This window comes from Dendropsophus ebraccatus, chromosome 4 (genome assembly GCF_027789765.1).
Source record: "Dendropsophus ebraccatus isolate aDenEbr1 chromosome 4, aDenEbr1.pat, whole genome shotgun sequence".
NCBI lineage: Eukaryota > Metazoa > Chordata > Amphibia > Anura > Hylidae > Dendropsophus > Dendropsophus ebraccatus.
The window spans coordinates 94,317,032-94,344,022 of record NC_091457.1 but is presented as its reverse complement, the minus strand read 5'-3'; the positions used below and the strand labels follow the sequence as shown (position 1 = coordinate 94,344,022).

At 46.0% G+C, this 26,991-nt stretch overlaps 1 protein-coding gene across 2 annotated transcripts in view; it reads left to right on the top strand.

The window, feature by feature from the left end:
• BANP (BTG3 associated nuclear protein) overlaps positions 1 to 26,991 on the top strand; it is a 388,611-nt gene that overhangs the window by 180,309 nt on the left and 181,311 nt on the right. For both annotated transcript variants that reach the window (XM_069966291.1, XM_069966292.1), the window contains exon 7: positions 605 to 844. In XM_069966291.1, the coding sequence (XP_069822392.1) occupies positions 605 to 844 (240 nt within the window). The remainder of the gene's footprint in view (positions 1 to 604; positions 845 to 26,991) is intronic.

The window sequence follows — 26,991 nt, the reverse complement described above, 5'->3', positions numbered from 1 at the left end:
TATTTCTTAAACCATCTATGAATTATGGCCACGCGGCATTGCAGCAGTTTAGATTTCTTGTTTATTATGTGATTTTCCAGTTCTACATCACTGTTTGTAAAAGGGAACCTGTCACCCGGCATTGTGGCGCAGAGCTCGCCCGACCCCCTGGTGGAGCACCGGATACTTACCCTTTGCTGCAAGTCCCGCTCCTGGACCCGGGCTCCGGATGGAGTTATCGGCGCCGGAAGGTGAGCTTGCGCTGTATGCTAATTAGCAGAGATGAGTCCGATGCCCATAGAGAATGACTAAAGCCGTCATTCTCTATGAGGGTCGGACTCATCTCTGGAGCGCGCGTGCAGGGCTGCCAACGCTGATATCTCTGCCCCTGGACCGGGTCCAGGAGCGGGACTTGCAGCAAAGGGTAAGTATCTGGGGCTGCATCGGGGGGTTGGGCGGGCTCTGCGCCTCAATGCCTAGTGCCGATTGTTAGAGATGCTAGACCCCTCTAATAACTGATCTGCTACAGTATCTTTTATAGAATATCACCTTGGATTTTACAGGTAGTAATAGTGTGAATAAATGTAATGAATATTTATGACAATTTTGCCATTTTTCCTTTTAGAGGACTTCCCTAATGGCACCTGGCTAGGAGATGAGAGTAATCCTGAGATGCGAGTGAGATGCCCCATCACAGCTGCAGATATGCTTCACATCAGCACCAATTGCCGGACAGCAGAGAAGATGGCACTAACGCTGCTTGACTACCTTTTCCATCGTGAGGTGCAAGCAGTCTCCAACCTTTCAGGGCAAGGAAAACATGGAAAAAAGCAGCTCGATCCCTTGATGATTTATGGCATCCGCTGTGAGTAGGATGAGTGGTTACAGTGCTGTGTTATTCTGATAATGGAGTATCTTGCTTTCATATAAATTTTTTAACTTGTACATATATAAACCTGTCATTGCTTGCCCTGAGTAGGGCTCTACAACTAACATAAGCCTGTTCTGCCACCAAAAATCAAATGTCTCTGGCTTCCTTTGGGATTTTCAGACTCTTTGGGAAAGTATCCATTATTCTCATATGAAACAAATATTTATCCCCGGGAATCTTTCCAAAGACCCCTCCTCCAACCACACTAATGTCTGCATTTAACTTTAAAATGCCTCATTTTCAGGAGGTTTGTTCTGACGAGTAAAGGTTTGTCCATGCATTTTCTATCTTGCTTAGCATCAACAGCAGATGCTAAGTGCAGCTGGTCAGAATCCTGTTATTATTGTATTAATATTCCCAGATATTGCCCAAAGCCATTTCTGATTGTGAATATTCTAAATCCACATATTGGAAAAAGTTCATTTTAACATCTGTTTTTTTATGAAAGACTGTCATGTGCATGCATTCTACTATAGCAAAGCAGAAGTAAACCTGTATGACACAGGACATCGATGATGGATGGTGCTCAAAGTGCTGTTTTATGTTCTGCTGCGGATTACCTTGACAGACTCTTGTCTTTTCTGTAAACCGCACCCAACTATGTAAAGTAAATCTCCCAGAATCTCCAGGAATCATTCTCTTCCTGTAACCTGCAGTAATGGCAAGATTTAAACATGTCCCCAACTCCTTTCATCTCACATAGTAATTTCCAGCACACAGGTTTCTAAGGGTTGTTTAAAAGTGTTCTGTTTCTCAACAGAGTGCAGTCTGTGTGGGAGTCATCTTCGGTCAATGTGAGTTCTGAATCTGTGGGTCTTGCCCCTATCCTTTCTCTATTCTCATTTAAGGCTCTTGGGCTTTTAGTAGGTTGAAAGTTGGAAGCAGCTTAATCCATGAGGAAGGGTCCCAACCTTCATAGTCCATGACTAATGATTTCCCACCCAGATAGAAGCACACACTGTCTTTTCATCTGGAGACCTCTTAAAGGAGCCATAAGTACTTCCTGTCATGCTGTAAGTAAATTATCCTGCTTGTGTATTTAATTTAAAGGCACAGTACTCGGCTGCCTTTGTTTCTTTTTCTTTCAATAGAACATTTTGTTGCACAGCAGGATTAGACGATTTTCTTGCTCCAATTGTTTGTGTATAAAGCTGGAGCAAACAAAATGGAATAACAAAAACAAACAAGTTGTATTCTGGCGTAAACAATCTGTATATAATCAAGACTTTTTTCTCAGGAATACCATATACCATGTGTAGTCTCCTGTTAAGCAAAGTTTTACTAAGAATGTGAGTCACAGTGAAATCACTGTATTACTGCTACTTTTAAGAAACCTTTCAGCAAACTGAAGACAGTAATGCTGTGCTTACACGGAACGATTATCGAGCGAATTTGCACGATAACGGTTGAATTTGAACGATGATCGTACGTGTAAACGTAGCGAACGATCAACAATTGATCTTTCAGCGGGTTCTCAAATCGTCGTTGATCGTTCGCAAAAAATTCGCAGATCGTTCCGTGTGAACAGTCATTCGCCAATTTAACCAATGTGTGAGATAGGCTTTAAGCGATCGCAAAACGATCGCAAAATGAATTTCCGTGCAATATTTTGTACCGTTTAAACGCTGATCGTTATGAAAAAAAAACATTACTCCGACATCGTTAATCGTACAGTCGGGCAAATTATCGTTCCGTGTAAACGTAGCATAATGTTGGATCATTGCAAGTCCCTCTTTTTATTCCCCTTATAGTGGATAGTGCTAGTGCTGTCATTTTAATGCAGCTCACAGGGCATCAGATGTTTCCATAGAGCCCTAGTCTTTTCCTCTGGATTTTTACTGGTTGTCCTACTGCAGAGCTCATAATTTACTTCATTTATACCTAGGTGACTTATTCTAGCAATTATTTTATTGCTTATTTTGTATAAGCAGATCGGTTGTGGCAGTAACTGAGACCTTCAGAAGGCCTGAGGCTGCTTTGGCAACAGAGACAGCAATAATGCAACTGTACTGTGTACATGCCGCTGTTAGTTTTGACGGTGGAATCTAAACCGTTAAAACAGCCGATAATGGAACTTGCTTCGAGCCCAGTCCACACACAATATATTCGTCCTCTGTCCTCAACTGGGTAAAGTGTTCCTTTTCTGAAGCTTTCCTGCCCTACCTGACATCAGGTATTGAGAGGTAAAACTGCATAATGGATATTCCTGTTACCTCTGTATATATAAGCTAATGTAACGCAAAAAAGGATTTTGTAAGATTAGAGAAACTTGGCTACTTTCTCCAGGAAACAGCACCATGATTTTCTATGCACTATGCCTTGTAGTCAAGTGAATGGAGCCAAAGGGGTTATCTGTGGTTTAAAAAAAAAAATACAAAAAAAAAAAAAAAAAAAAAGGTGCTTTCTTACAAAAATTGTGCCACAACCACTCTTTTTACTTTAATAAAACTGAACTGCAATACCACACACAAAGTGAGGACAGATGTGGTACAAATGCTATGCTTTTTGTTCCTGTGTCTCTAAGAGTATCCGTACGGCATATGTCCGCAAGAGGTGTTCAGAGGGGGGGGGGGGCGCTGTGACCCCGCTCTGAACTGCCGCGATCCCGACTGCTATCTGCAGCAGGGGACCGCGGCTATTAATGGGAGCGGGTCGATCGCCGCTCCTGCTAATTAACACAGTTAGATGCAGCTGTCAAACATGACAGCTGCATCTAACAGTGTTATTTGCAGCCCATCCCTGGTGTCTAGTGGTGGTATTCCCCCGCGCAATGTGTTAGCAGAGGGGGGATCCCTTGGTCTTACTGGGCCAGGCCGGTTCTGCAGCAGACTATAGCAATAGAGCACCAATCTGATGGATCAGTGCTGTGTTATACAGCTACACTGATCTTAATGGGAGATTAGTGTAGTTGCATTAGAAGTCCCCCAGGGGTACTTCTAGTTACTGTGTAAGTTAAAAAAAAGTCTTCATTAATTAATTTTTTTTTTTCCATTTTATAAATAAAATAAATAAATAAATCACTTCTGCATCAATACTTCACTTCCTGGGTAAAATGGTGATGTCACGACCCGACTCCCAGAGCTGTGCGGCTGTGGCTGCTGGAGAGGATGATGGTAGAGGGATACTCAGTGTCCCTCCAGTGCCCTGTGTACCTCAGTGTCCCCCTGCCATCATCTCCCAACTGAATAAGAGTGGGATGATGATCAGATTTTTCAGATTTTTTTCAGTCTCAATATGCATGCACCTTTTAAATGTCTTTCTATATGAAAGCCTCTTGTACCGTGCACCTCTAACTTTTGCTCACTCGAACATTTCCATTGCAATTCTGTTTTATGAGCATTCATTAACAGTAATGTGAGAATATGGCTTTTATGATGCTTGGAAGAATAAGGATGGAGAAAAATATATAAAAATATTTACTATATTCTCCTTCCTTTAAAAACAAAAAACACTGAGCTGTGTTCCATTAGATCACATTTGCCAGATTTGGTGAAAGAGAATCTGGAAATGTAGAAAATTGTGGGGCATTTCGTTTGAGCTTTATCTGTGTCTCACCACCACACTGAAATAAGTATTTGCACAAAGCCTTACCCACTACAACTGCCATGTCAGCACGGACTGCTGGATTTGCCTTTCAGCTGGGAGACATCTCAGTAGCTAATAAAAACACTTTGCTATAAGTGTACTTTACTGCTCTGCGGTGTCCTGAAAATCCTTAGTAGGCATAAATGGAAATGCAGAATGGAAACAGACGCGTATTAGCTGTGAGGGATGGAATCGCTATCAGAAAACCACAGACAACTCCAGACTTATAGTGTTTATAAGCCTATTTCAGCCACTAAGGTATTGAAATGTATTGTTAGTGATATATTCTGTTAGAGCTTTGTGTTTTAGAAGACTACCCCCAAAGTTTGGTTTTATCTAAAGCAGGGGTGGGGAACCTTTTCCATGTCGAGGGCCGGTCGGGCATTAATAAAATCATTCGAGGGCCGCATACCGTGCGCGGCAGTTAGTAGCGGGGGTTTGCAGCACCCAGGGCAAGGCAAAGTATTGTTCCCCTAGTTCCCCTGCTATTGTAGTTAACCCCCCCAGTGATGCCCCTTGTAGTCTAGTTAACCCCCAAGTCATGTCCCTGGTAGCCTAGTAAACCCCCCCAGTGATGCCTCTGGTAGGCCTAGTTAACCCCCATCAGTCATGTCCCAGGTAGCCTAGTTAACCCCCATCAGTCATGTCCCAGGTAGCCTAGTTAACCCCTATCAGGCATGTCCCTGGTGGCCTAGTTAACCCCCATCAGGCATGTCCCTGGTGGCCTAGTTAACCCCCATCAGTCATGTCCCTGGTGGCCTAGTTAACCCCCATCAGGCATGTCCCTGGTGGCCTAGTTAACCCCCATCAGGCATGTCCCTGGTGGCCTAGTTAACCCCCATCAGGCATGTCCCTGGTGGCCTAGTTAACCCCCATCAGGCATGTCCCTGGTGGCCTAGTTAACCCCCATCAGGCATGTCCCTGGTGGCCTAGTTAACCCCCATCAGGCATGTCACTGGTGGCCTAGTTAACTCCCATCAGGCATGTCCCTGGTGGCCTAGTTAACCCCCATCAGGCATGTCCCTGGTGGCCTAGTTAACCCCCATCAGGCATGTCCCTGGTGGCCTAGTTAACCCCCATCAGGCATGTCCCTGGTGGCCTAGTTAACCCCCATCAGGCATGTCCCTGGTGGCCTAGTTAACCCCCATCAGGCATGTCCCTGGTGGCCTAGATAACCCCCATCAGGCATGTCCCTGGTGGCCTAGTTAACCCCCATCAGGCATGTCCCTGGTGGCCTAGTTAACCCCCATCAGGCATGTCGCTGGTGGCCTATTTAACCCTCCATCAGGCATGTCCCTGGTGGCCTACTTAACCCCCATCAGGCATGTCCCTGGTGGCCTATTTAACCCTCCATCAGGCATGTCCCTGGTGGCCTAGTTAACCCCTATCAGGCATGTCCCTGGTGGCCTAGTTAACCCCCATCAGGCATGTCCCTGGTGGCCTAGTTAACCCCCATCAGGCATGTCCCTGGTGGCCTAGTTAACTCCCATCAGGCATGTCCCTGGTGGCCTAGTTAACCCCCATCAGGCATGTCCCTGGTGGCCTAGTTAACCCCCATCAGGCATGTCCCTGGTGGCCTAGTTAACCCCCATCAGGCATGTCCCTGGTGGCCTAGTTAACCCCCATCAGGCATGTCCCTGGTGGCCTAGTTAACCCCCATCAGGCATGTCCCTGGTGGCCTAGTTAACCCCCATCAGGCATGTCCCTGGTGGCCTAGATAACCCCCATCAGGCATGTCCCTGGTGGCCTAGTTAACCCCCATCAGGCATGTCCCTGGTGGCCTAGTTAACCCTCCATCAGGCATGTCCCTGGTGGCCTAGTTAACCCCCATCAGGCATGTCCCTGGTGGCCTAGTTAACCCCCATCAGGCATGTCCCTGGTGGCCTAGTTAACCCCCATCAGGCATGTCCCTGGTGGCCTAGTTAACCCCATCAGGCATGTCCCTGGTGGCCTAGTTAACCCCATCAGGCATGTCCCTGGTGGCCTAGTTAACCCCCAAATAAAAAAAATAAACATCCCACTCACCTTACCTCCGTTCCCACGCTGACCATGTCCTCTTCTGTCCCAGGTCCTCTGTGCCGGTTTTTCTTCTGCAGGCGGCGCGCGATGAAATGACGTCATCGCGCGCGGCCCGCAGGAGACTGAAGACACGCGCCGCTCTGCTGGGGAAGAAGCCGGCATAGACAGCATCCTCCTGTGTCCGGCAGCTGTCACAGACACCGGAGGATGCCGGCTCCTTCCTCCTCCAGAGCGTCGCGCATCACAGGGGAGCTGCGGGCCGCGGGCCGCATCGGGTGGTCTCAGGGGCCGGATGCGGCCCGCGGGCCGGAGGTTCCCCACCCCTGATCTAAAGTATCCCTTTGCATTGTTTGTATGCTTCAAAATTTTATTCTCAAGAGGTTAAGAGCTGTTACTAGGCTAATGTGTTTGCAGCTCTCTTCAAGGAGCATTCAGAGTGTTCTTTCATATGCACAACACTGCCAGTTTCCATGCATACTGTACCTTTGGTGACGCTCTGTGATTTCTCTTCTTTGGTAAAAAGCACCTATATTCTTGTCTGTCAGTGCCCGCACAGGCACGGACCAACCTCTCTCTAACTGCTGCTCTATCTTCAGGCAGCTGCCTTACCTCCTCCATGATTAACAAGGGGGGTGGTTGGTTGGCTGCAACCTGAAGATAGGGGTCAAAGACTGGGGCGGGCTAAGGCTGTGTGGAGTGGGCGCTGACAGTGTCACAGACACACCCCTGTGATACTGTCAGCTCGGAAAGATGCTTCTAACCAAATACACCGTATCACTGAGCATCGCCAAAGGTACAGTATGTATGCATTGCCCCTATGATTGGCCTCTAGAAACTGGCAGCACAGATGTAAGCATATCCGTGCTGTCAGTTTATCTTTTTTTTTTATAAATGTAATTTTTATTGACAGTTTTTAGAAGAAAACAAAGTAAACAGGCAAACAGGGCTACCAAACACATGCCAACTTAGGTGTATGGCTTAATGCAAAGTTTGAAAGCAGACAAATAGCATTGCTAACCGTAGTAGACATATATCAGCCAGACCATCAATACACCTATGCAATTCAGTCAAAAAGAAACATTGGGTAGCCCCCCCAAAAAATAGAGCTATGGGTAAAAACACAGATACACGCAGACTTAGGGAAAACACATAAAGGAGAAGCAGGGAAAAGGGAGGGGGGGTAGGTACAGATCAACCCAGCCAATACTCTACTCTATTAGTGAGGTATTCCAGAGCGCCCACAGTAAGCTTCCCAGGGAGCCCAAACCGATTCAAACAATGGAAGTTGATTGTTCAGGGATGCGGTGAGTCTTTCGAGGCCCCTGATTTCTCTTACCCTAGCCAGTAGGTCCTCAAATGATGGAGGGGATGTCTGCTTCCAATTACGGGGGATGAGGGTCTTAGCCGCTGTAAGTATCTGTAGCATCAATTTAGTAGGTTTTTTACCTAGTGTTTTAGGCGTAACATTAAAAAGATACGTTAGGGGATCTAAAGGGACCGGAACTTCCAAGACTGATGAAAGCATTGCAGCCACCTGAAGCCAGAAGCCCGTTATGAGCGGGCAGTCCCAGAAGACATGGAGCAGGGTGCCCACCCCACCATTACACCTCCAGCAAGCCGAGGGGATACTGCAATTCAATTTATGTAGCAATTCAGGGGTATGATACCAGTGCATTAGGAACTTGTAGTGGGTCTCCTTATAGTTTGTACAGATTGAAGAAGAGGCCGCCCTGCTCCATATCACCTGCCACAGCTCAGGGGAAACCACTCTACCCAGTGAAGCCTCCCATCTATCCATGTATTTGTGTCGAACAGGCATATCCCCCACAGGAGAGTTCAAAATTTGGTATATGGCCGAGATGAGGCCTCTGGTGGATCCTCCAGCCCTTATCAACTGCTCAAAGGCTGTGGGTCTCGAGACTGTGAATGACCCAAAAATCGAGTGCATATAATGCCGTATGGCCAGGTAGGAGAAATACTCCGACCTAGGAAGGTCGTACTTCTCCCTGAGCTTGTCAAAGGGCTGGAGGGTTCGCGTCACCGGATCCACGATGTCCGCGTAGTGGAACAACTTTCTATCTATCCAATGTCTCACCACTGAGGGGGACATGCCCGTCTCGAGGGCGGGCGTTAGCAAGAAGGACATGAGAGGAGAGGCCCGAGAGTAAAGGCCGAACCTAGCTGCGCACGTGGTCCATATCTGTCTAGTGAAGAGAATCGGGCCAAGTGTGGAAGAGGAGGGAATGGGGGGAGGGGCAGAAGACCACAGATAGGAGTTCGGATGAACAGGAGCCAACCATAGTTTTTCTATCACCGCCCATACTTTAAACGTGCTTTGGGACGCCCATCCTGAGATCTGGCGCAGGTGTGTGGCCCAATAATAATGGAGGATGTTGGGGGTGGACAGTCCCCCCTGGGACTTGTTATGCATCATCACTGATTTAGGAACCCTATGCCGCTTATTAGCCCATATGAAGCGAAAGACCGCCGCCTGCAGTGCTTTCAGCTCACTCAGGGGGACTCGGACAGGAAGGGTTTCAAAATAATATAGGAGTTTCGGTAAGATGGTCATTTTCACCGAGGCTATGCGACCCAAGAGGGAGATATACTGGGAATTCCACTTCCCCAGGAGAATCCTGAGATCCCTAAACAGCTGCGGAAAGTTTGCAGCATACAAAGTCTCATACGAGGGTGTGAGCTCAATACCCAAATACTTTAAGGACGATGTAGACCATTTATACTTATAATTGGCCTGCAAGTGCACCACTTGGGCCTGAGGGAGGTTAATAGGAAGGGCCTCAGTCTTAGTCGTGTTAACCTTATAACCAGACAGCTGGCCGAAAGAAGTCAGGAGGGTGTGGAGGACAGGCAAGGTAGTGAGGGGGTCCGTCAGGGACAGCAGGATGTCATCTGCAAAAAGCATAATTTTAAATTCCCTATCCCCCACCTTCACTCCCCGGATATCAGGGTTGTTCCGAATGGCACACGCCAGGGGCTCTATGCACAATGCAAACAATAACGGTGAGAGAGGACACCCCTGGCGCGTGCCATTATGGATCTGGAAGGGGCTAGACAATTGATTGGGTAATTTAACCGAAGCTGTGGGGTTAGTGTAGAGGCCATGAATTGCAGTCAGGAACGAGCCCGAGATACCGTAGTAGCGTAAAGTCTCAAAGAGAAAAGGCCAACTAAGGCGATCAAACGCCTTTTCCGCGTCTAAACTCAGCATCAGAGCCCGTCCCGACTGCTTATTCACTGCGTCAATGATATCTATAGCCCTGCGGGTATTATCCGCCCCCTGGCGTCCAGGTACAAAACCAACCTGGTCCTTGTGTATAAGGGTGGGGAGCCAATATCCCAATCGGGTCGCCAATAACTTGGTATACAATTTGAGGTCAGAATTCAGTAGCGCGATCGGCCTGTAATTAGCACAGTCCGACGGATCCTTCTCCGGCTTAGGGATAAGGGTAATATATGAGTGGAGAAGGGGGGTGGGCATCTGTTCCCCTCGCATGAAGGCATTAAACAAAAGGACAAGGTGAGGTAGGAGAAGAGAAGAAAAAGTTTTATAGTACAGATACGTAAAGCCATCCGGGCCCGGGGCTTTGCCAGACGGCAGGGACTTCAAAATCTCCTGAAGCTCCTCCGTGGTAACTGGGGCGTTAAGCTCCTCTAGTGCCTCTGAAGGCAAAGTCGGAAGCCGACATTCCTTCAGGAAGTCCCGTATCCGCCGCTGTCGAGCCCCCGGGTCCGAGGGCAAGGTGGAAGGGAGAGAGTACAGTGTAGAGAGAAAGCGAGAGAATACAGAGGCAATATCCCGGGGGTGGTACTTTGGAATGCCCATATGATCCTTGAGGACATGCGGGGTCTGAGCGGCCGAGCGGTCAGAAAGCATGCGTGCCAGTAATGTGTGGGCTTTATTCCCCTTCTCATAAAATCTCTGTTTAGAGTAGAGCAACAAACGCTCCACCTTGTGCATGAGAAGGTCCTTTAGGCGCGCTCTAGCCGCTATGAGCTTACGCAGTGTCCCAAGGGAGGGCTGATCAGTCAACTTCCGTTCAAGTGTCGCTATCTCCGTCCTAGCAGTCTGTGCCTGTGCCTGGGTGTCTTTTTTAAGTCGGGAGCCTAGTGCGATACAGTGCCCTCTGACTACCGCCTTATGAGCCTCCCATAGGGTGGACTGCAGCCCAACCGTGCCCTCGTTTTCCCTAAAATATGTGGAAATGCATTCTTTTATAGAGTCCCTATGAATCTCAGTCTTCAAGAGTGTTTCATTTAGCCTCCAATGACAGCAGCGGGTAGGGGATAACAGAGAGGCCACTGATATGGCGACATGACCATGGTCCGACCAGGAGATCGGCCCTATGGAGGCACCTTTTAATAAACGCACAGTCGGCACGTTCCCAAAGAAGTAGTCAATTCTAGTATGCGTCTGACGGGGATGAGAATAGAATGTATAGGAGCGCTCCGCAGGGTGATCAATGCGCCACAGATCATAAAGATTGTGGGCACGAATTAGCTTCCTGAATTCCCTAGAAAGTCTAAGCAGCTCAGGAGATGGAGGCGTACCCGCAACAGAGTGCCTATCCATTATCCCCGACACGGGAAGGTTAAAATCCCCTCCAATCACACGTGGCGATGGTGGATAGGCAGCCACTCGCTTGAGGACCCTGCGGAGAAAGGGAATCTGAGTGCGGTTCGGCGCATACACATTACAAAGTAGAACCGGCCGCCCCTGAATAGTACCCTCCACGATAACATATCTCCCCCCTGGGTCTTGAAAGGAGGAAATCACCTGCATAGGGCAGTGCCGTGATATTAAAATAGCCACTCCCGCACATTTACTACCCGCCGAGGCAGAGTACACCTGAGGAAACTGATGCTGAGCAAACCTAAAATTAGCAGTGTGATCAAAGTGTGTCTCCTGCAAGAAAGCTACATCGGCCTGAGCCTCCTTCAATTCCCTCAGCGCCATTCTCCTCTTAACATTAGAATTTAGTCCTTTCACATTAATTGAAACACACTTAATCATTGGAGGCAATTAAGGGAGGATACTTGCCCATATGGAGGCTCACCCGGCTCCAGGGTGCAACAAAGACCCGCAGGCGGAGGACCTTCAGTAGATTCGACCCGACAAAGACGGTGTCGGACTGGAGATCTGTAAACTAGGACAAAACTATGGAGAGACAAGGTAGGGAAGGCAAGGGAAGACACAGACAAGACTAACCCATAGGGGTAAAGTGTTAACATTACAATGAAGGCACAAGGCCAATGCCCCATACACCAAACGTAGGGAGTGGGGTAGAGAGAAAGCCAGGGAGATAAACTCACAAGAAGAAAGCCTGAACCCCAACAGAGGCGAAAGAATAGGGACAGAGGAGGAGAGTGCAGAAAAAGAAACAAACTCCGATCTACAGAGCAGACCCACGCAGCAAAGAGAAGAAAATGCACATTTCAAAGACCAATGAGAAGACCCTAATTGCAATAAGAATACCGTTAATGCATTAAGGCAAACATAGTCGAACCCAAGTCCTCTAGCTCCAAGCTACCATGGGTTCAGGTGGGGGTCCCATGGGAGGACCGATGACCAGGGGACAGAGTTCCAGATCGACGTCGACGCTTCTTTTGTCCCACCTGTTGCCAAACCGGAGGAAGAGGGGGGGGGCGGCGGTGATAGTGTCCACTCCTCAATCTTGGGTTCTCGGATATTCAGAGTGTCGCAGAATCGAGTAAGATCCGAGAGGTCCCGTAGAACAGCAGAGCGTCCATCTTTGCGGGCAGATAAGGCAAATGGGAAGTTCCACCTATAGGTAATGTCGTTGTCCCTCAGCAAGGTCAGGAGGGGGCGGAGTAAACGTCGTTTTTGCAGGGTGATCCAGGAGAGATCTGGAAATAGCTGAATTGGAGCCCCATCAAACTCCAGATTATGCATATTTCTTGCCGTGTTCATTATACGCTCCTTCAGCTGAAAATCATGTACACAGCAAATTACGTCCCTGGGAACACCAGAGGAGGACCGTGGCCGTAGGGCCCTATGAGCCCGATCGAGCTTCACTTTGTGAGATGCAGGCTCCCCCAGGATGGAGTTAAAGATAGCCTCCAGAGTCTCAGATAGATCCTCATCTCGTGTAGCCTCTGGTAAGCCTCGAACCCTTACATTATTCCGCCTCCCCCTATTGTCCAAATCCTCAAGGTGTCTTTGCATGTCGCTCAGGGCAGAAGTTTGGGAGCAGACCGTGGATTGTAATTGTGTTATATAGCCCCTGGTAGCGTCATGATCATCCTCTAGAGTCTCCATTCTAGTCGTAATCAGCTGGATATCCTTTCGCACTTCAGATATTTCCATACATGCTTTCTTGACCTCCGAAATCAATGAAAGGAAGTCATTTTTTGTAGGGAGTTGGGATAGGAGGTGGCGGACATCTTGCATGGAGGCCCCTTTAGGGGGGAGAGAGTCAGAGTCCGAGTCCTGGGCCATGGGCCAAATCCCTGAGGGAGAGCTATCCGCACCCAGCGGGTATAGGGGGTCAGCAGGGGAGGCATGACTCTCAGCAGCTACATGGGTGAGGGCCCGTGTGGTCAGGCGCCCCTTTTCAGCTCTCTGTGGTTTAGGCTGGGAGGCCATGGTAGGGCTATAGGCCTGGGCCTTAGTGATGGGGGCTGCACGTAGCGAGGGGGGGGGAGTCCCCTTTATCAGCCCTGAGAGGGTTAATGGTGGGCAGTCCGGTTTGTCAGGCCGATGGAGGGGCTGCAGGAGCTGAGTGGGGGTGTCCAGCAGGTGCACACTACCTGGAGAGCCGCAGTGAGGCACAGTCCCCAGCCTCCGTGCAGGGGATCGCGGCGGCACAGTTTGCAGGAGGGGAGATGGCGGGCTCCCACCACAACAGGTCCCCCCTGATCTCTCCTCAAACGGAGAGGGCACCAGAGAACCCCCGACCGCCGATGTCAGCTCAAGAAAGCCGGTCCGCTTGTCCGGGCTGCTGCCGTGCGGTTCACCCAGCCGGCCCTGCGGTCGTCCCACGTGACGGCAAGATGGCGCCGGGCCCGGAGCCGAAGAGTCTTCTAGCGCCTGCCGGAGGGAGGGCTGCGTGGACAATACCGGGGTGCTTGGAGGGGTCTCCCCCGCTATCGGAGCACCCGCTCGTCCGTGGGGTAAGACAGCAGCAGGGGGATCAGTTCGGGGTCGGGTGCGGGCTCTCCTCGATCTCCGCAGCGCTGAAGGTGGAGGGCTGGGGGAGAGAGAGGCCGCGGTACCGAGGCGGGCAAAGTACCTTTTTATGGGTGAGACCCCCGGACCAGGTCTGGGGGTAGCGGAGGGTGCCTTTGAGGACTTTCTGGTAGTTTTCCCCATGTACGGGGTGCCTTGGGAGTGAAGGGGTCTTCTGTATAGGCTGCGTGGGTCAGGAGCTCTCCTCTGCACGTCCTACTCCATCGGCTGCTCGCTCCGCCCCATCGTCAGTTTATCTTTAACATGTAGATGCAGCTGTCATTGCTAACAGTGGCATCTTTATGGCTAGCTACGGCAAACTGAACACTTCCGTGTCCAAATCGCACCCGTGAAACTTAATTGCAGGGTGTCAGTGAGTTTTTACAGGAGCCAGGGGGCATGTTAATTCTACTATTACAAAAGAAATACCAAATGCCATAATTACTGATTTTTTGCTTACATCACATCCCAAAAAAAAAGGTGATCAAAAAGTCTTTTCTACACCCAGAATGATACCAATAATTTATTACAATAATATATATATATATATATATATATATATATATATATATATATATATATATATATATATATATATAGAATATGGAGGCAAAATCAAGCTCTCGTATGGCTCTATAGACTAAATAAAGGTGTCAGAATAAGGTAATGAAAAGCCGTTTTATATTAATATGTTTTCTTCCTTTTTTTTTTCTTTATTAGTATATATATATAAAAAAAAACAAACCTGTAGACAATGGTAGCACCGTACTGACCTGCAGAATAAAGACGTTTTACAGCATGGTGAATGGCATAAAAACAGAAATCTTCAAATGTTGTGGAATTGCTTTTTGTTTCACTCTATGAATAAATATTTTTTGTGTCACAGTACATTTGATGCTTAAATGGGCTCTGTCGTTATAACTTTCAAAATCTAAATCAACAGGGGATGTTATATAAAGCAGGTTTGCAATTTACATTCCTTATTTTTTTTAGTTATCAAGCTTTAAAACAAAACTATACTGTATCAAGGTCCAGTCTCTTGAAGGCAACCTTTGTGTCCATCAATCACATGACTGCCTTCTCTATGAGTGCTCAGATGACCTGGACTTCCTGCGTTTGGTCTCTTTTTGGGCATTTATAAATTGATTTGAGGGCAATACACTACACACCCGCTGTACTCAATGTTATACTGTGTGTGGCAGTGGCATTGTGTGGGTTTGGCAGTGATGCCCCTGGTAGTTGTAGTTAACCCCCCAGTGATACCCCTGGTAGTCATTACCAGAAATAAAAAAATAAACCTCCAACTCATCTTTCCTTTTCTCTGGCGCAGGCTGGATCCTCTTCCTTTTCCTGCCGTCTGTGCCAAAGCAGTGCAGGTCTCCATGACACACAAGTCTGAGAGCTGCTTCCGAAGATCTCTATGGCTGCATGGTTCTTTGGATCTTCACCCCTGTTAAAGCATGATAATACCAACAACAAAAAATTTATGTAAATTGCAAACTTCCTTTATTTCACATCACCATTTCGATTTTTGAAGTTATAACGACAGGTACACTTTATAAATGAATGGTGGGATTACAAAGTACAATTAGTCCTGCAAAATACAAGCCCTCAGTTGGCTCTATAGATGGACAAAAAGAAGGCAAGGAGTAAATAATAAAAAATCATAATTAAAAGCTGCTTGCATTCACAGCATATCTGAAGGCTCTACCAGGAGCTAAGAAAGTGGTGCTTTATGGCGATCATCTGACTCCTTGACAGATCAGCCCCTGAAGTGCCCAGGATAGTAGTATTTTCAGGCACATGTCATAGCTTGCACTAGTTTATGGGAGTAGTAGAGATGACCCTGTTGTAGTAAAACCTTATTCATGGATATTTTTCTGTCACATATAGATTGTATTTTCTTATGATGTAAAAAATTCTCAGTTATTTGTGTGTCAGGGCAGCTTGTCATGATGCGTAGCCTCTACTTGAATAAGAGAGATTTTGGAGTTTTAGGGACATCTGTACAAATGAATATGCATCCTTTATTTTACCCTATTATGTGGTTAGCTTGTCTTGCAGGTCTTTAGCTATGGAGTCAAGAATTCTGCATGATGTTTCTTGCCTCTGGCAGCTTTTTAGTGTTCATCGCTCATCAGTGTAATCCGTTCCTGCAGATTGCAGCAGCTGCCATTAGTAGGGCCAAAGGCACTAACTTGTATTATCTATGCATAAATTATATCATTAGATGAACTTTATTCCTGGAAACCAAAAGTCTCAGTGATTGTAACATGATAGACGGAACCAGAGAAACACTTAATGCTTAATCTCTATATGTTCAGCATTCCTTTCAGCTATTTCTTATTTTAATCTATTCCTAGAAAAGGTAGGTGACAATCAGTACGGCTACTGTTACTGAAGGCACTCTGCCAAAATAGTCTGCTAGGGGCTGTATATTTATACCCCACAGTATCTTGTCAGTATATCAGCCCCAAGCCTTGTTTTAGTACATTTCAGTATGGTATGTCATTCTGACATGACTATCATATACAATAAACATTTTTTACATTTTCAGCACAGCATGGCCTGTTTCAGTTTGATGATTATTTTTGTTGTAATTTAGCAAATTAGTTTTTATGAAACATGTTTATTTATACCTCTGCAGTCTAACCTGAAAATTCATGGGCAGTTAAAACCAATGTCCATTGCTCCCACATATTATGTTCAAGGGGTTGTCCAGCGATCGCAAACATTTAACATGTTGCTGCCATATAAGAAAACATAACAAACATGTTATCCTTACCTCAGTGCTGGCTGTGGAGTTGTCCCACCTTAGTCAGTGATTGGCTGAGCAGGCTGTCACTCTGAGATGAGCTTGTCTCAGAAGTAATGGTGGCCACAGACAGCAGGGGACACCGGCGACCGCATCAGGACATCTGGGGACCACCGAGAGGTAATCATAACATGTTTGTCATGTTTCCTTTTATTGCAGCAACATGTTAAAAATGTGCGAGCTCCTTTAACCACGGTCCATGGAGCTGAGCTTTTGACTGCTGTATGCAGTGAACCTAAGGTAGCAGAGTTACCTGAAATTCTTGCCCCACAATTCAAATGGCATTACCATCTGGACTAATATATTTAAACATGTAGGGCTTGTCAAGTTAAATATTTTTTCAGATACCTCAATGTAGCAAACGTGCCTCCTTCTCCTGATTTACTGCTTTTTTACTCCCCCTGTTGACAGCTCATTGTTTGAGGGGGGCGTTCTTATATGGTGGTAGACATTTTAGGTACTGTGCTCATAATCTCCAAGTTTAAAGAAATGATTACTGGTTACTGATTTTCAGCCCTTGGTATCAGGCTTTGGGCACATCTCTGTCAGAGGTTTCATTACACTCCACAAATCACATATGCAGCCTTATATTGTCCAGTTGTAACGCCATATAATTTGATAGAAACTCAGTGGACTCCTTTATAGACAAAGGGCTTGTTTGACCCCTGTTATGACAGAACAGAACGATGGACATTGTAACACAAATTTAAGCAAGGGTGGCAAAGAACATTGACAGCTGTTTACTAAGAGACACAAACTGTTTGTTAATAATCTGGCTTATATATTTAATGGTAAATATGATCTGGGGATAGAAGTGGGGAATAGAAGTGTTTATTGCATCATTTGTCTCTCAAGCTGAGTTACAGCTGGATATTTCCGTTGCCTCCAAGGCCTGTGCTGCATTAACAGTTAGTTCACGTTTGTTTTTTAACTAATGATGGAGCTATAACCGCTGTAGTCTATAAATATGGTTTAGCTTCATTTTATTCCTCTAATGTGAAATGCATAGGATAGTGCAGGACAAGCACTAAAAGCAATTCCTCTGCACTTGACAGCACAGCTTGCAGCAGAATAAACGCACCTTAAGTTTGCCTGTTCACACTGAGCGGTTTAAGGTGTGTTTTTTCTGCTGCTGGTTGTGATTTCAAGAGGAATTGTTTTTATGCAAATCTGGTCCATGTCCTGCACTATCCTATACACCTTGTACACTTCAGTTGATACCCCGTCATTGGTTTTCTGAAAACTGCACTTTTCTACTCTCATAAAAGCTGTATGGAGTTGTGTCTATTATCTTGTATAACCTAAATAAATAAGTGTTTTTTTTGCACTACTTCTGTATAGCGTGGATGCTTATTGGTTTTACTAGCCCAGAAAGGGCCCCCACCTCTTTTCGTCTCTAATGTAAAATAACTGCCATTAATTACTATGCAGTAATCCCTATGTCCTACACTTCAAATTGATTTCTGCACTGTTGACATTGCAATGGAAAATCTTCTGGCAAGCTAAAAAATTTAGACCCTAAAATTATGATGTCCACCGCTCAAAAAAGAAAAAGGGAGCTAAAAGTACTTTTTATTTTAAAATAAACTTTTAATATGTCAGAGAGACATATGAAAAGTTTTAAAGGTCAGGGTTTGAGTGTTCAGACCTTACCGATCAGTAGAACTAGCAAGAGAGGACTGTGCGTTTCTCTCCCAGCTCTGTCTCTGAGACCTAAAGAGCTCTACAGACTTGCATTGGAAGTCCATCTAGGGCACATGACATAGAGCCAGAAGTGAATGTGCTGTGCACTGACTTCTTCCAGCTTGTTCTCCTGATTGGTCATGGTCTGAAACTCACACCCCAACCAATAAAACATTTTTGATATGTCACCCTGAGATTTCAAAAGTTTTTTTTTAATGACTGTGTCCATTTTAGCTTCATATATATTCATATTAGATCAGCGTTTCCCAACCGGGGTGCCGCGGCACACTGGGGCGCCGGGAGAACCCGCCAGGGGTGCCGCGGGATCCCGGTGGGAAATGTGCACTGTCACTTTAAGCATCCCGAGAAGCTGCGGCCGCGCAGCTTCTCGGGATGCACAGATCACTTTAATGTTCCGCCCGCACAGTGAGCGGGCGGAACATTAAAGTGAGCATAATGTAGGAGCAGGAAGTGTCAGCATCCTGCTCCTACATTCACTCCCATAGGCTACCGGCACTTCATGCCAGCAGCCTATGGGAGGCCGGAACGTGACCTCTCCGGCAGGCGTGATGATGCGACGTCATCACGCCTGCCGGAGGTCCCGTCCCTGCGGCTCGCAAGATGGAGCCAGAAGAGGAGGAGGAGAGCTTCTGCCTGCAGCCACAGCGCGGATTAGGTGAGTAGGATGTTTGGTTTTTTAGGGGCAGAGCAGGGGGCATTATTAGTTCATGGGGGGCACCTCTGGGGGCATTATTAGTTCATAGGGGCACCTCTGGGGGCATTATTAGTATATGGGGGCACCTCTGGGGGCATTATTAATTCATAGGGGCACCTCTGGGGGCATTATTAGTATATGGGGGCACCTCTGGGGGCATTATTAGCTCATGGGGGAACCTCTGGGGGCATTATTAGTTCAAAAGGGGCACCTCTGGGGGCATTATTAGTTCATAGGGGGCACCTCTGGGGGCATTATTAGCCCATGGGGGCACCTCTGGGGGCATTATTAGTATATGGGGGCACCTCTGGGGGCTTTATTAGTTCATGGGGGCACCTCTGGGGGCATTATTAGCTCATAGGGGCACCTCTGGGGGCATTATTAGTATATGGGGGCACCTCTGGGGGCATTATTAGTATATGGGGGCACCTCTGGGGGCATTATTAGTTCATGGGGGGCACCTCTGGGGGAATCATTAGTTCATGGGGCCACCTCTGAGGGCATTATTAGTTCATGGGGGAACCTCTGGGGGCATTATTAGTTCATGGGGGCACCTCTGGGGGCATTATTAGCGCATGGGGGCACAGCAGGGGATCCTACATACAGGGGGCACCTCTGGGGGCATTATTAGTTCATGGGGGCACAGCGGGGGGATCCTACATACAGGGGGCACAGCGGGGGGATCCTACATACAGGGGGCATCCCACATTCCTACTCGCTTTACTGCACATAACACCAAACAGCGCAGTTACTTTGGGAGCCTACAGGAGGAAGAAAGGAAAGGAAGTTGCTAGAAATGTGCGGAGCCGGAGATGTTTGTCTCGCAGGTTCTGAGGGGATGAAACGTATCTGGAAGAAATCATCATGGAGGACTGGACTGGATGGAGAGGAAAAGGGAAAGTGATACCTCAGATCAAAGAAGACGTCACCGGTGAGTCACTGTATGACCGTTTTCTTATTTTGTAGAACATTATTTAGTAGGGGTGCCCCGAGGAATTTTTTTTTTCCAAGGGGTGCCCCGAGGTGGAAAAGGTTGGGAAGCACTGTATTAGATATTGCTGGATTCTTAATTATTTATACTATGAAAATATAATGTTGTTTGTCACCCAAAACAAAGGGTCCTTTTGCACACACAGGTATGTGACAGATTATCTGACAAATTTTTTTTAAGCCAAAACCAGGAACGGACTATAAACAGAGAACAGGTCATAAAGGAAAGACTGAGATTTCTCCTCTTTTCATCCATTCCCAGCTTTGGTCTCAAAATTCTGTCAGATATCTATGTGTTTAAAAGACCCTTAGCCAAAATTGCTGGTTATGATCACCTAGCCTCCAAAAGAAGCATAGTAAAAGTGTTCAAAAGGTCACATATACAAGACTGGTATCAATAATCAGTACAGCTCATCCCACAATAACTAGGCCCTTTGGTGGCTGGAAAAAAAAAGTTATGGCAGTCAGAATATGATATCCATATTAAAGTTTTCTTTTTTTAATTATTGTTATTGTGCAAAGGTGTTCAAACAGACAAAATATATATAAATTATTGCCTGGGAGTATGGGGTTAAAATACTTAATGTAACCCTAAATAAATTCCTTGAGATATGTGTATTACAAAATAGGGTCATGTGTTAGGGGGTCCCTGTCTTACTGATACATCAGGGATTAAAAGTTACAGCACAGATATACATATTTGTGCTGTCAGTTTCAAGGGCTGTGCGAACGATACAAGCCTGGATTTTTGATTTCTTGTTTAAAGGCACTGCAAACATGTTAGAAAAAAAGTAAAAAAAAGAAAAAGAAAAAAGAAAACACCAGTCTCAGGACTTTGCACACTCACTCAAGGAAAGACACCTGTTTATCATGCAGGTGGTATATCAATTGAGGGCAATTAATATATTAACTGAGCTAATTATATTATCAACTATGCATGCTTACTAGGAGAAAATGCACTGTGTGGTTATAGAGGTTTTGGTGCTGTGTGACAGGAGAGCTAATCATGCAATACGAGCAACCCCAAGATTCTCTGCTACTGAATGTGGATGCTCTGCAGCTGTACACATGCACAGTAAGGCTATGTCCACACTACGTATATTTGAGGCTGTATGTTTGAGGCTGTATAGCAACCAAAACAAGGAGTGGATTGAAAACACAGAAAGGCTCTGTTCATACAATGTTGAAATTGAGTGGATGGCCGTCATTTAATGGCAAATATGTGCTGTTATTTTAAAACGGCTGTTGTATTGAAATAATGGAAGTTATTTACTGTTATATGGCGGCCATCCACTCAGTTTCAACATTGTGTGGACAGAACCTTTCTGTGTTTTCAATCCACTCCTGGTTTTGGTTGCTATGAGGACCTGACATGAGGACCAAATACAGCCTCAAATATACATAGTGTGAACCCAGCCTAAAGACTTATCCCGCCCTGTGTGCTCTTGGGAGTATCTTTCAATCATTTCTAAGCTATGTCTGTGAGCTTGCAAATGACTGGGGCTTCCTGTATTTGGTCTCTCTTTTTTAAACAGGGAAAAGACCAAATATCAGCACGGATGGAGCATGGACGACAGTTAGACAGTAGGGGAGACACATAGTGGCCATATGTATAACATTGATGTAAACATATAAAACAAACATTTAGAAACGGCTGAATATGTGATATTATTATTAAGTTATTGTACAGTATAGCAATTAGCATGTGAAGTATAATGTATAGTAAGTGCATAAACCTGAAAAAACAGCAGCAGTTTGTAGACACAGGATGGAGCTGCAAATCCCCATAATGGAGGAGTGTAGAACAACAGGCTAGAATAGAGAAGCAGGACTGCTGTCAGAGGGCTGTGTGGTCACATGTCAGCAATGGGGAAGGGGTGTGTTCAGCATGGACCAATCAGGAAGTGAGAATCACAGAGCTGTGCAGGAGGACAGTTGCAGAAGTCTCTCTATACAGCAGTGTGAATGGCTGTATGAGTGTAAGTGCAAGTGCAGGCACATTATAGCAGGAATGGAGAGGATGGGAAACACAAGGGCTGACAGAGACTGCAGGGAGTATGAAGGAATGAGCAGGGTATAGGATGGGCACAGTATAGCAGCACTCTCTGTCCAGGGAGAGAGGGGTTACAGCTATGAAGAGATTACCTCCACAGTCCTAGCCCCGATGCAAGTTCCAGCCTGAAGTGGATTTGCTATGATTTGGAAGGTGAGGGACACTTTCTGAGTCAGAGTACAGGGCTGTAGACCCCGCTATGCAGACCATGACCCCCCCCCACTCCCCCTCCCACCCATTACAGGAAGCTCTTAAACCAAAGCAATGCTCTTAAACCAAGTCACAATTTTGAAATACTGTGAGCTCTTCTTGCAAAATGCCCTTAGTCCAAGTTACTCTTAAACTGAGGTACCACTGTATATTGTAAAAATGCTTGTGGTCACAACCACTGTAAATTTTTTTATTTTTATTTTTTTAAACCTTTTGCCTTTTTTAATGTACAATTTATTCATAACTAGAATATCAGGGCACAGGCCATTACACGAGGAGAGCTGTCTAGGGATGCAGAAGGGTATCCACCCAGCAGCACGACCAGCATGCAGTAGCCCTACAAAATGGCCTCCACCAGTCTATTGGTGTGCATGTTTCAGACCAAACTGTCAGAAACAAACTCCATGAGGGCCTTTAGTGGGATCTGTGCTCACTGCTAAGCACCCTTCAGCCATTGGCCTAACTGACAGCAGGTTAGGCCGTTAGTGAATGGGGACCTCCTGAACTGAGACTGCACATGTGCCTCAAAAAGTGGAAAGAGTAATGGGTCTTAATACTTATAGCTCTGTTGTTTTCTTTTTACAATTAATCAGCAAAACTTTTTAATGTTCAATTTGCCACTATCAGGGCCACTTTAACCAGAGGGCACAGGGGGGCTATATACTACTGAAGGAGCGCACAGGGGGGCTATATACTATTGAGGAAGCGCACAGGGGGGCTATATACTATTGAGGGAGCGCACAGGGGGCCTATATACTATACCATGAAGCAAACCGACCTCCCTCCAACCCCGGTACGTAGGGCGCAGGTCCAAAAAAAGGGCAGAGTAGTATTTAAAATTTATTGTGAATAAAAACATTCATGGCGACACAACGCGTTTCCAAACCGAACTGGTTTCTTGCTATATACTATCAAGGCAGCGCACAGTGGGGCTATATATTATTAAGGAAGTGCACAGGGGGGCTATATACTATTGAGGGAAGCCACAGGGGGGCTATATACTATTGAGACAGCGCACAGGGGGGCTATATACTATTGGGGGAGCACACAGGGGGGCTATATACTACTGGGGGAGTGCACAGGGGGGCTATATACTACTGGGGGAACGCACAGGGGGGGCTATATACTACTTGGGAGAGTGCACAGGGGCCTATATACTACTTGGGAGAGTGCACAGGAGGGCTGTATATAACTGGGGGAGCACATGTGGGTCTATATACCACAGGGACACCTTAAAACTATGGGGGCACAGAGGGGTATAACTACTGTATAGGGGTACGAAAGACTAAACTACTGTATGTGTTGGAGCCTGAAATATTTGTCTGGCAGATTCTGGAGAATATTGTTCCAAGCAAGAAAGACGGTGGCCTCTAGGTGGGTTGACTCTGAACCCCCTGTCATAACCGATTTTGTAAACAGAATGAATATGATTATTAGATTGGAAAAGGGAATCTATGCTAAAAGAAAGTGCTCCCGTAAATTTGTGCAAATCTGGGGTCGATGGTTAGACGCCCCGGGGATACCCAGCCAGATTTTCCTGCATATGTGTAGAAACCCTTTCCAACAATTTCTCAATGCAATGGGTAGATAACGTGAGATAGATTAGTTGAAGACAAGTAGCTCCATTGCCCATGGTTCCAGGTTTATGCTCTTACGTTCCTGAGGACAACAGGTTGATAGCCTCAGCGACCTCGTAGGTTCCCTGGGGTGCAATGCGGGTTGCTTGGCTCCTGTTGAGCCGAAAGTTGTGTAGAGTTTTTTCTTTTTGTTCACTACCATTGAAGGTTATTTCTGTGCACTTTTACTGTTACGCGATACTCACTAATTTCCTTGTTCGGAATGTGCAAAGTAGTGGTACAAGCATGCATAGAGGAAAATACGGAAAAAGGAGTGGACTCATTGCATATACATCCACCTTTAGGCTGGGTTCACACTACGTATATTTCAGTCAGTATTGTGGTCCTCATATTGCAACCAAAACCAGGAGTGGATTAAAAACACAGAAAGGCTCTGTCCACACAATGTTGAAATTGAGTGGATGGCCGCCATATAACGGTAAATAACGGCCATTATTTCAATACAACAGCCGTTGTTTTAAAATAACAGCAAATATTTGCCATTAAATGGCGGCCATCCACTCAATTTCAACATTGTGTTAACAGAGCCTTTCTGTGTTTTCAATCCACTCCTGGTTTTGGTTGCAATATGAGGACCACAATACTGACTGAAATATACGTAGTGTGAACCCAGCCACAAACTGGTTTTACTCAGTGCCTTTACAAATAATGTTGAAAATGTAATTGTACCTAACAACTTCTTTTTTTTTCATTTTCAATGCTTTATTTTACTGTACATGCATTACCTGTTATGCAATGAGATGGATAATAAAACGTTATCTGATTTGAAAAAAGAAAAGATGACAGATTCTGATTCTGAGAAGACGCCCCCTTCGAGTCACTAAATGTAACTGCACTCTGTTATATGTAATATGTAATCACTGTATGGTGTTAATAGTGTTATAAGAGAACTACTGTATGTATTGGGGCTCATAGTACAGTGTGGGGTCATTTTCAGAACATTATACTGTGTGTGGAGCTTCTATTTTGATAACGCGGCGGGGCACTCTTGAGGTATGTGCATCGGGCCCACCAATGTATTAAAACGGCCCTGGCCACTATAGGGAATTGAGTGCGGAATTATATATTTACGTTTTAGCACAAGGCAACAGAATGTCAAGAAAGCGAAATGGTCTAAAGACTTTCCCAGTGCAATACAGACTGACATTTTACCTATTGCGTTTTGCACAATGTGTTTTATTACATCCTTGACCTTACTAGCTGGTCAGTAGCTATCACTGCAGCCCAAAGGAATTGTTAAATGTAAGCTTGTGGACTGTCACTCAATAGTTAAAATAAGTTTAATTAGTAGTGATAGAAAAAGTTGCCGTGTAGCCCTGATTGTGAGCATCTGATGCCAGGCATTGCCCATAGGTTTGCCAGGAGGATTTATCTCTCCCTCCAAATAAAAGTCTGTTTACCTATGTAGATTTCATGTACAGTATCTATTACAGCACAAAGGAATTTTTATTTATATTTTCGCTGTCCACAAAAATGGCATTAGGTCTTTATTGGTGGCAGGATCTCTGACATATAATGTGTCACTGATGCTACAGATAACTACAGCAACCGTAACAATGTGTTCTCATACAGAAATTGCAGCATGCCAGGACTGCGCTTCCACAAGGATTACATGTTCACAGTCACCAGTCCAAAATGTTAAATATTTGCAGATTTTATGATGGCCGCTGAAACTCTGTCTGGTCAGGGGATACTATCAGCATCTCTGACAGCAGCCCCCTGAGCATGTCTCATTTGTAAAGCCATAAGTTGTATGCACCATGAGTCATAAAGGGCGTTTTCCTGTTGTATGTGTACACAAGCTCAGCGGTTTATAGACCGTGGGTAACAGAATACAGCTAAGAAAATCATTTTTCCTGCAATGATTAGTTATAGCACATGGATTTCCATATTTGATTTATATAACCTATTCAGGCCATTATAGTACCTTCAAGTGCATCTGTCTGAGGTGTTAAACAGTCAAAGAGGCGTTCCCGAGTGTCTGCAGTGCCTATCTGCTGTGCTTCCCCATTCTCTGTCTGTTTGATTAGCAAGATTTGGCAGTTTTTTTTCCACACATGCTCCCTGTTGTGGTGCAGGCACGTTGAGATGGTGCCTATGCCCTGTATATGAAGCAGCAAGTAGACAGGGAGGGACCTCAGAGAGGCATTGTAGCCCAAGGGTGACCCAGACCCTCAGGCCTCTTTGACAATTATATGCCACAAGAAACAGGAGAAATAAAGATATTCACAGCATAGTAAAGGTATTCGGGTGGCACATGTACTTTTAGGGCAGTTTCACACGTAACGGATCCGAAGCGGATCTCACGCTGCAAAATTGCCGCAAAATCCTCGGCAGGTCTCTTGCCTTTCATTAACCCCCCTCCGGCCGATGCATACATTACCTGCTCCACACTCCGGCTTGCTTTGGTGGCTCCCGGCGTCTGGACGTCCCGCTCAGCCAATCAGTGGCTGTGGCTGGGCAGCGCACTGATTGGCTGAGCGGGAGGTCCAGCTGGCTACAGCGAAGCAGGTAATGTATGCTCTGACCAGTGGGGGCTTAAAGGATCTGTCACTTACGTGCTCGCAGTGGGATGCCAATCCCGCTGCGAGTATGTATTCTCATTGAACATGACAGGCAAGGGATCCTCAGCGGATTTTGCTGCGAATTCGCAGTGTGAAATTCGCTGCATATACGTTACATGTGAAACTGGCTTAAGGGTAGCTTCACACGTACTGTATCGCTGCGTATTTAACGCGTTTTTATCGCTGCGTGTTTGGTGCGATTTTTACATGTGAGTTTTGATTTTCACATGAAAATCATGTGAAAATCCAAACTCACATGTAAAAATCTCACCAAACATGTAGCGATAAAAACGCAGCGTTAAATACGCAGCGATACGGTACGTGTGAAGCTACCCTAAGGGTGCGTTCACACCTACAGGATCTGCAGCAGATTTGATGCTGTGTTCAGTTATTTAAATGAAATCTGCTGCAGAAAATCAGCTGCAGATCCTGTAGGTGTGAACGCACCATAAGGGTAAATTCACATGAACAGGATGTGCAGCAAATTTGATGCTGCAGATATAAATGTAACAGAATTATTAATCAAAGTACCAAATCTGCTGCAGATCCTGTACCTATGAATGTACTCTTACTTAGGGCCTAAATCAATATCGCGGTTAATGG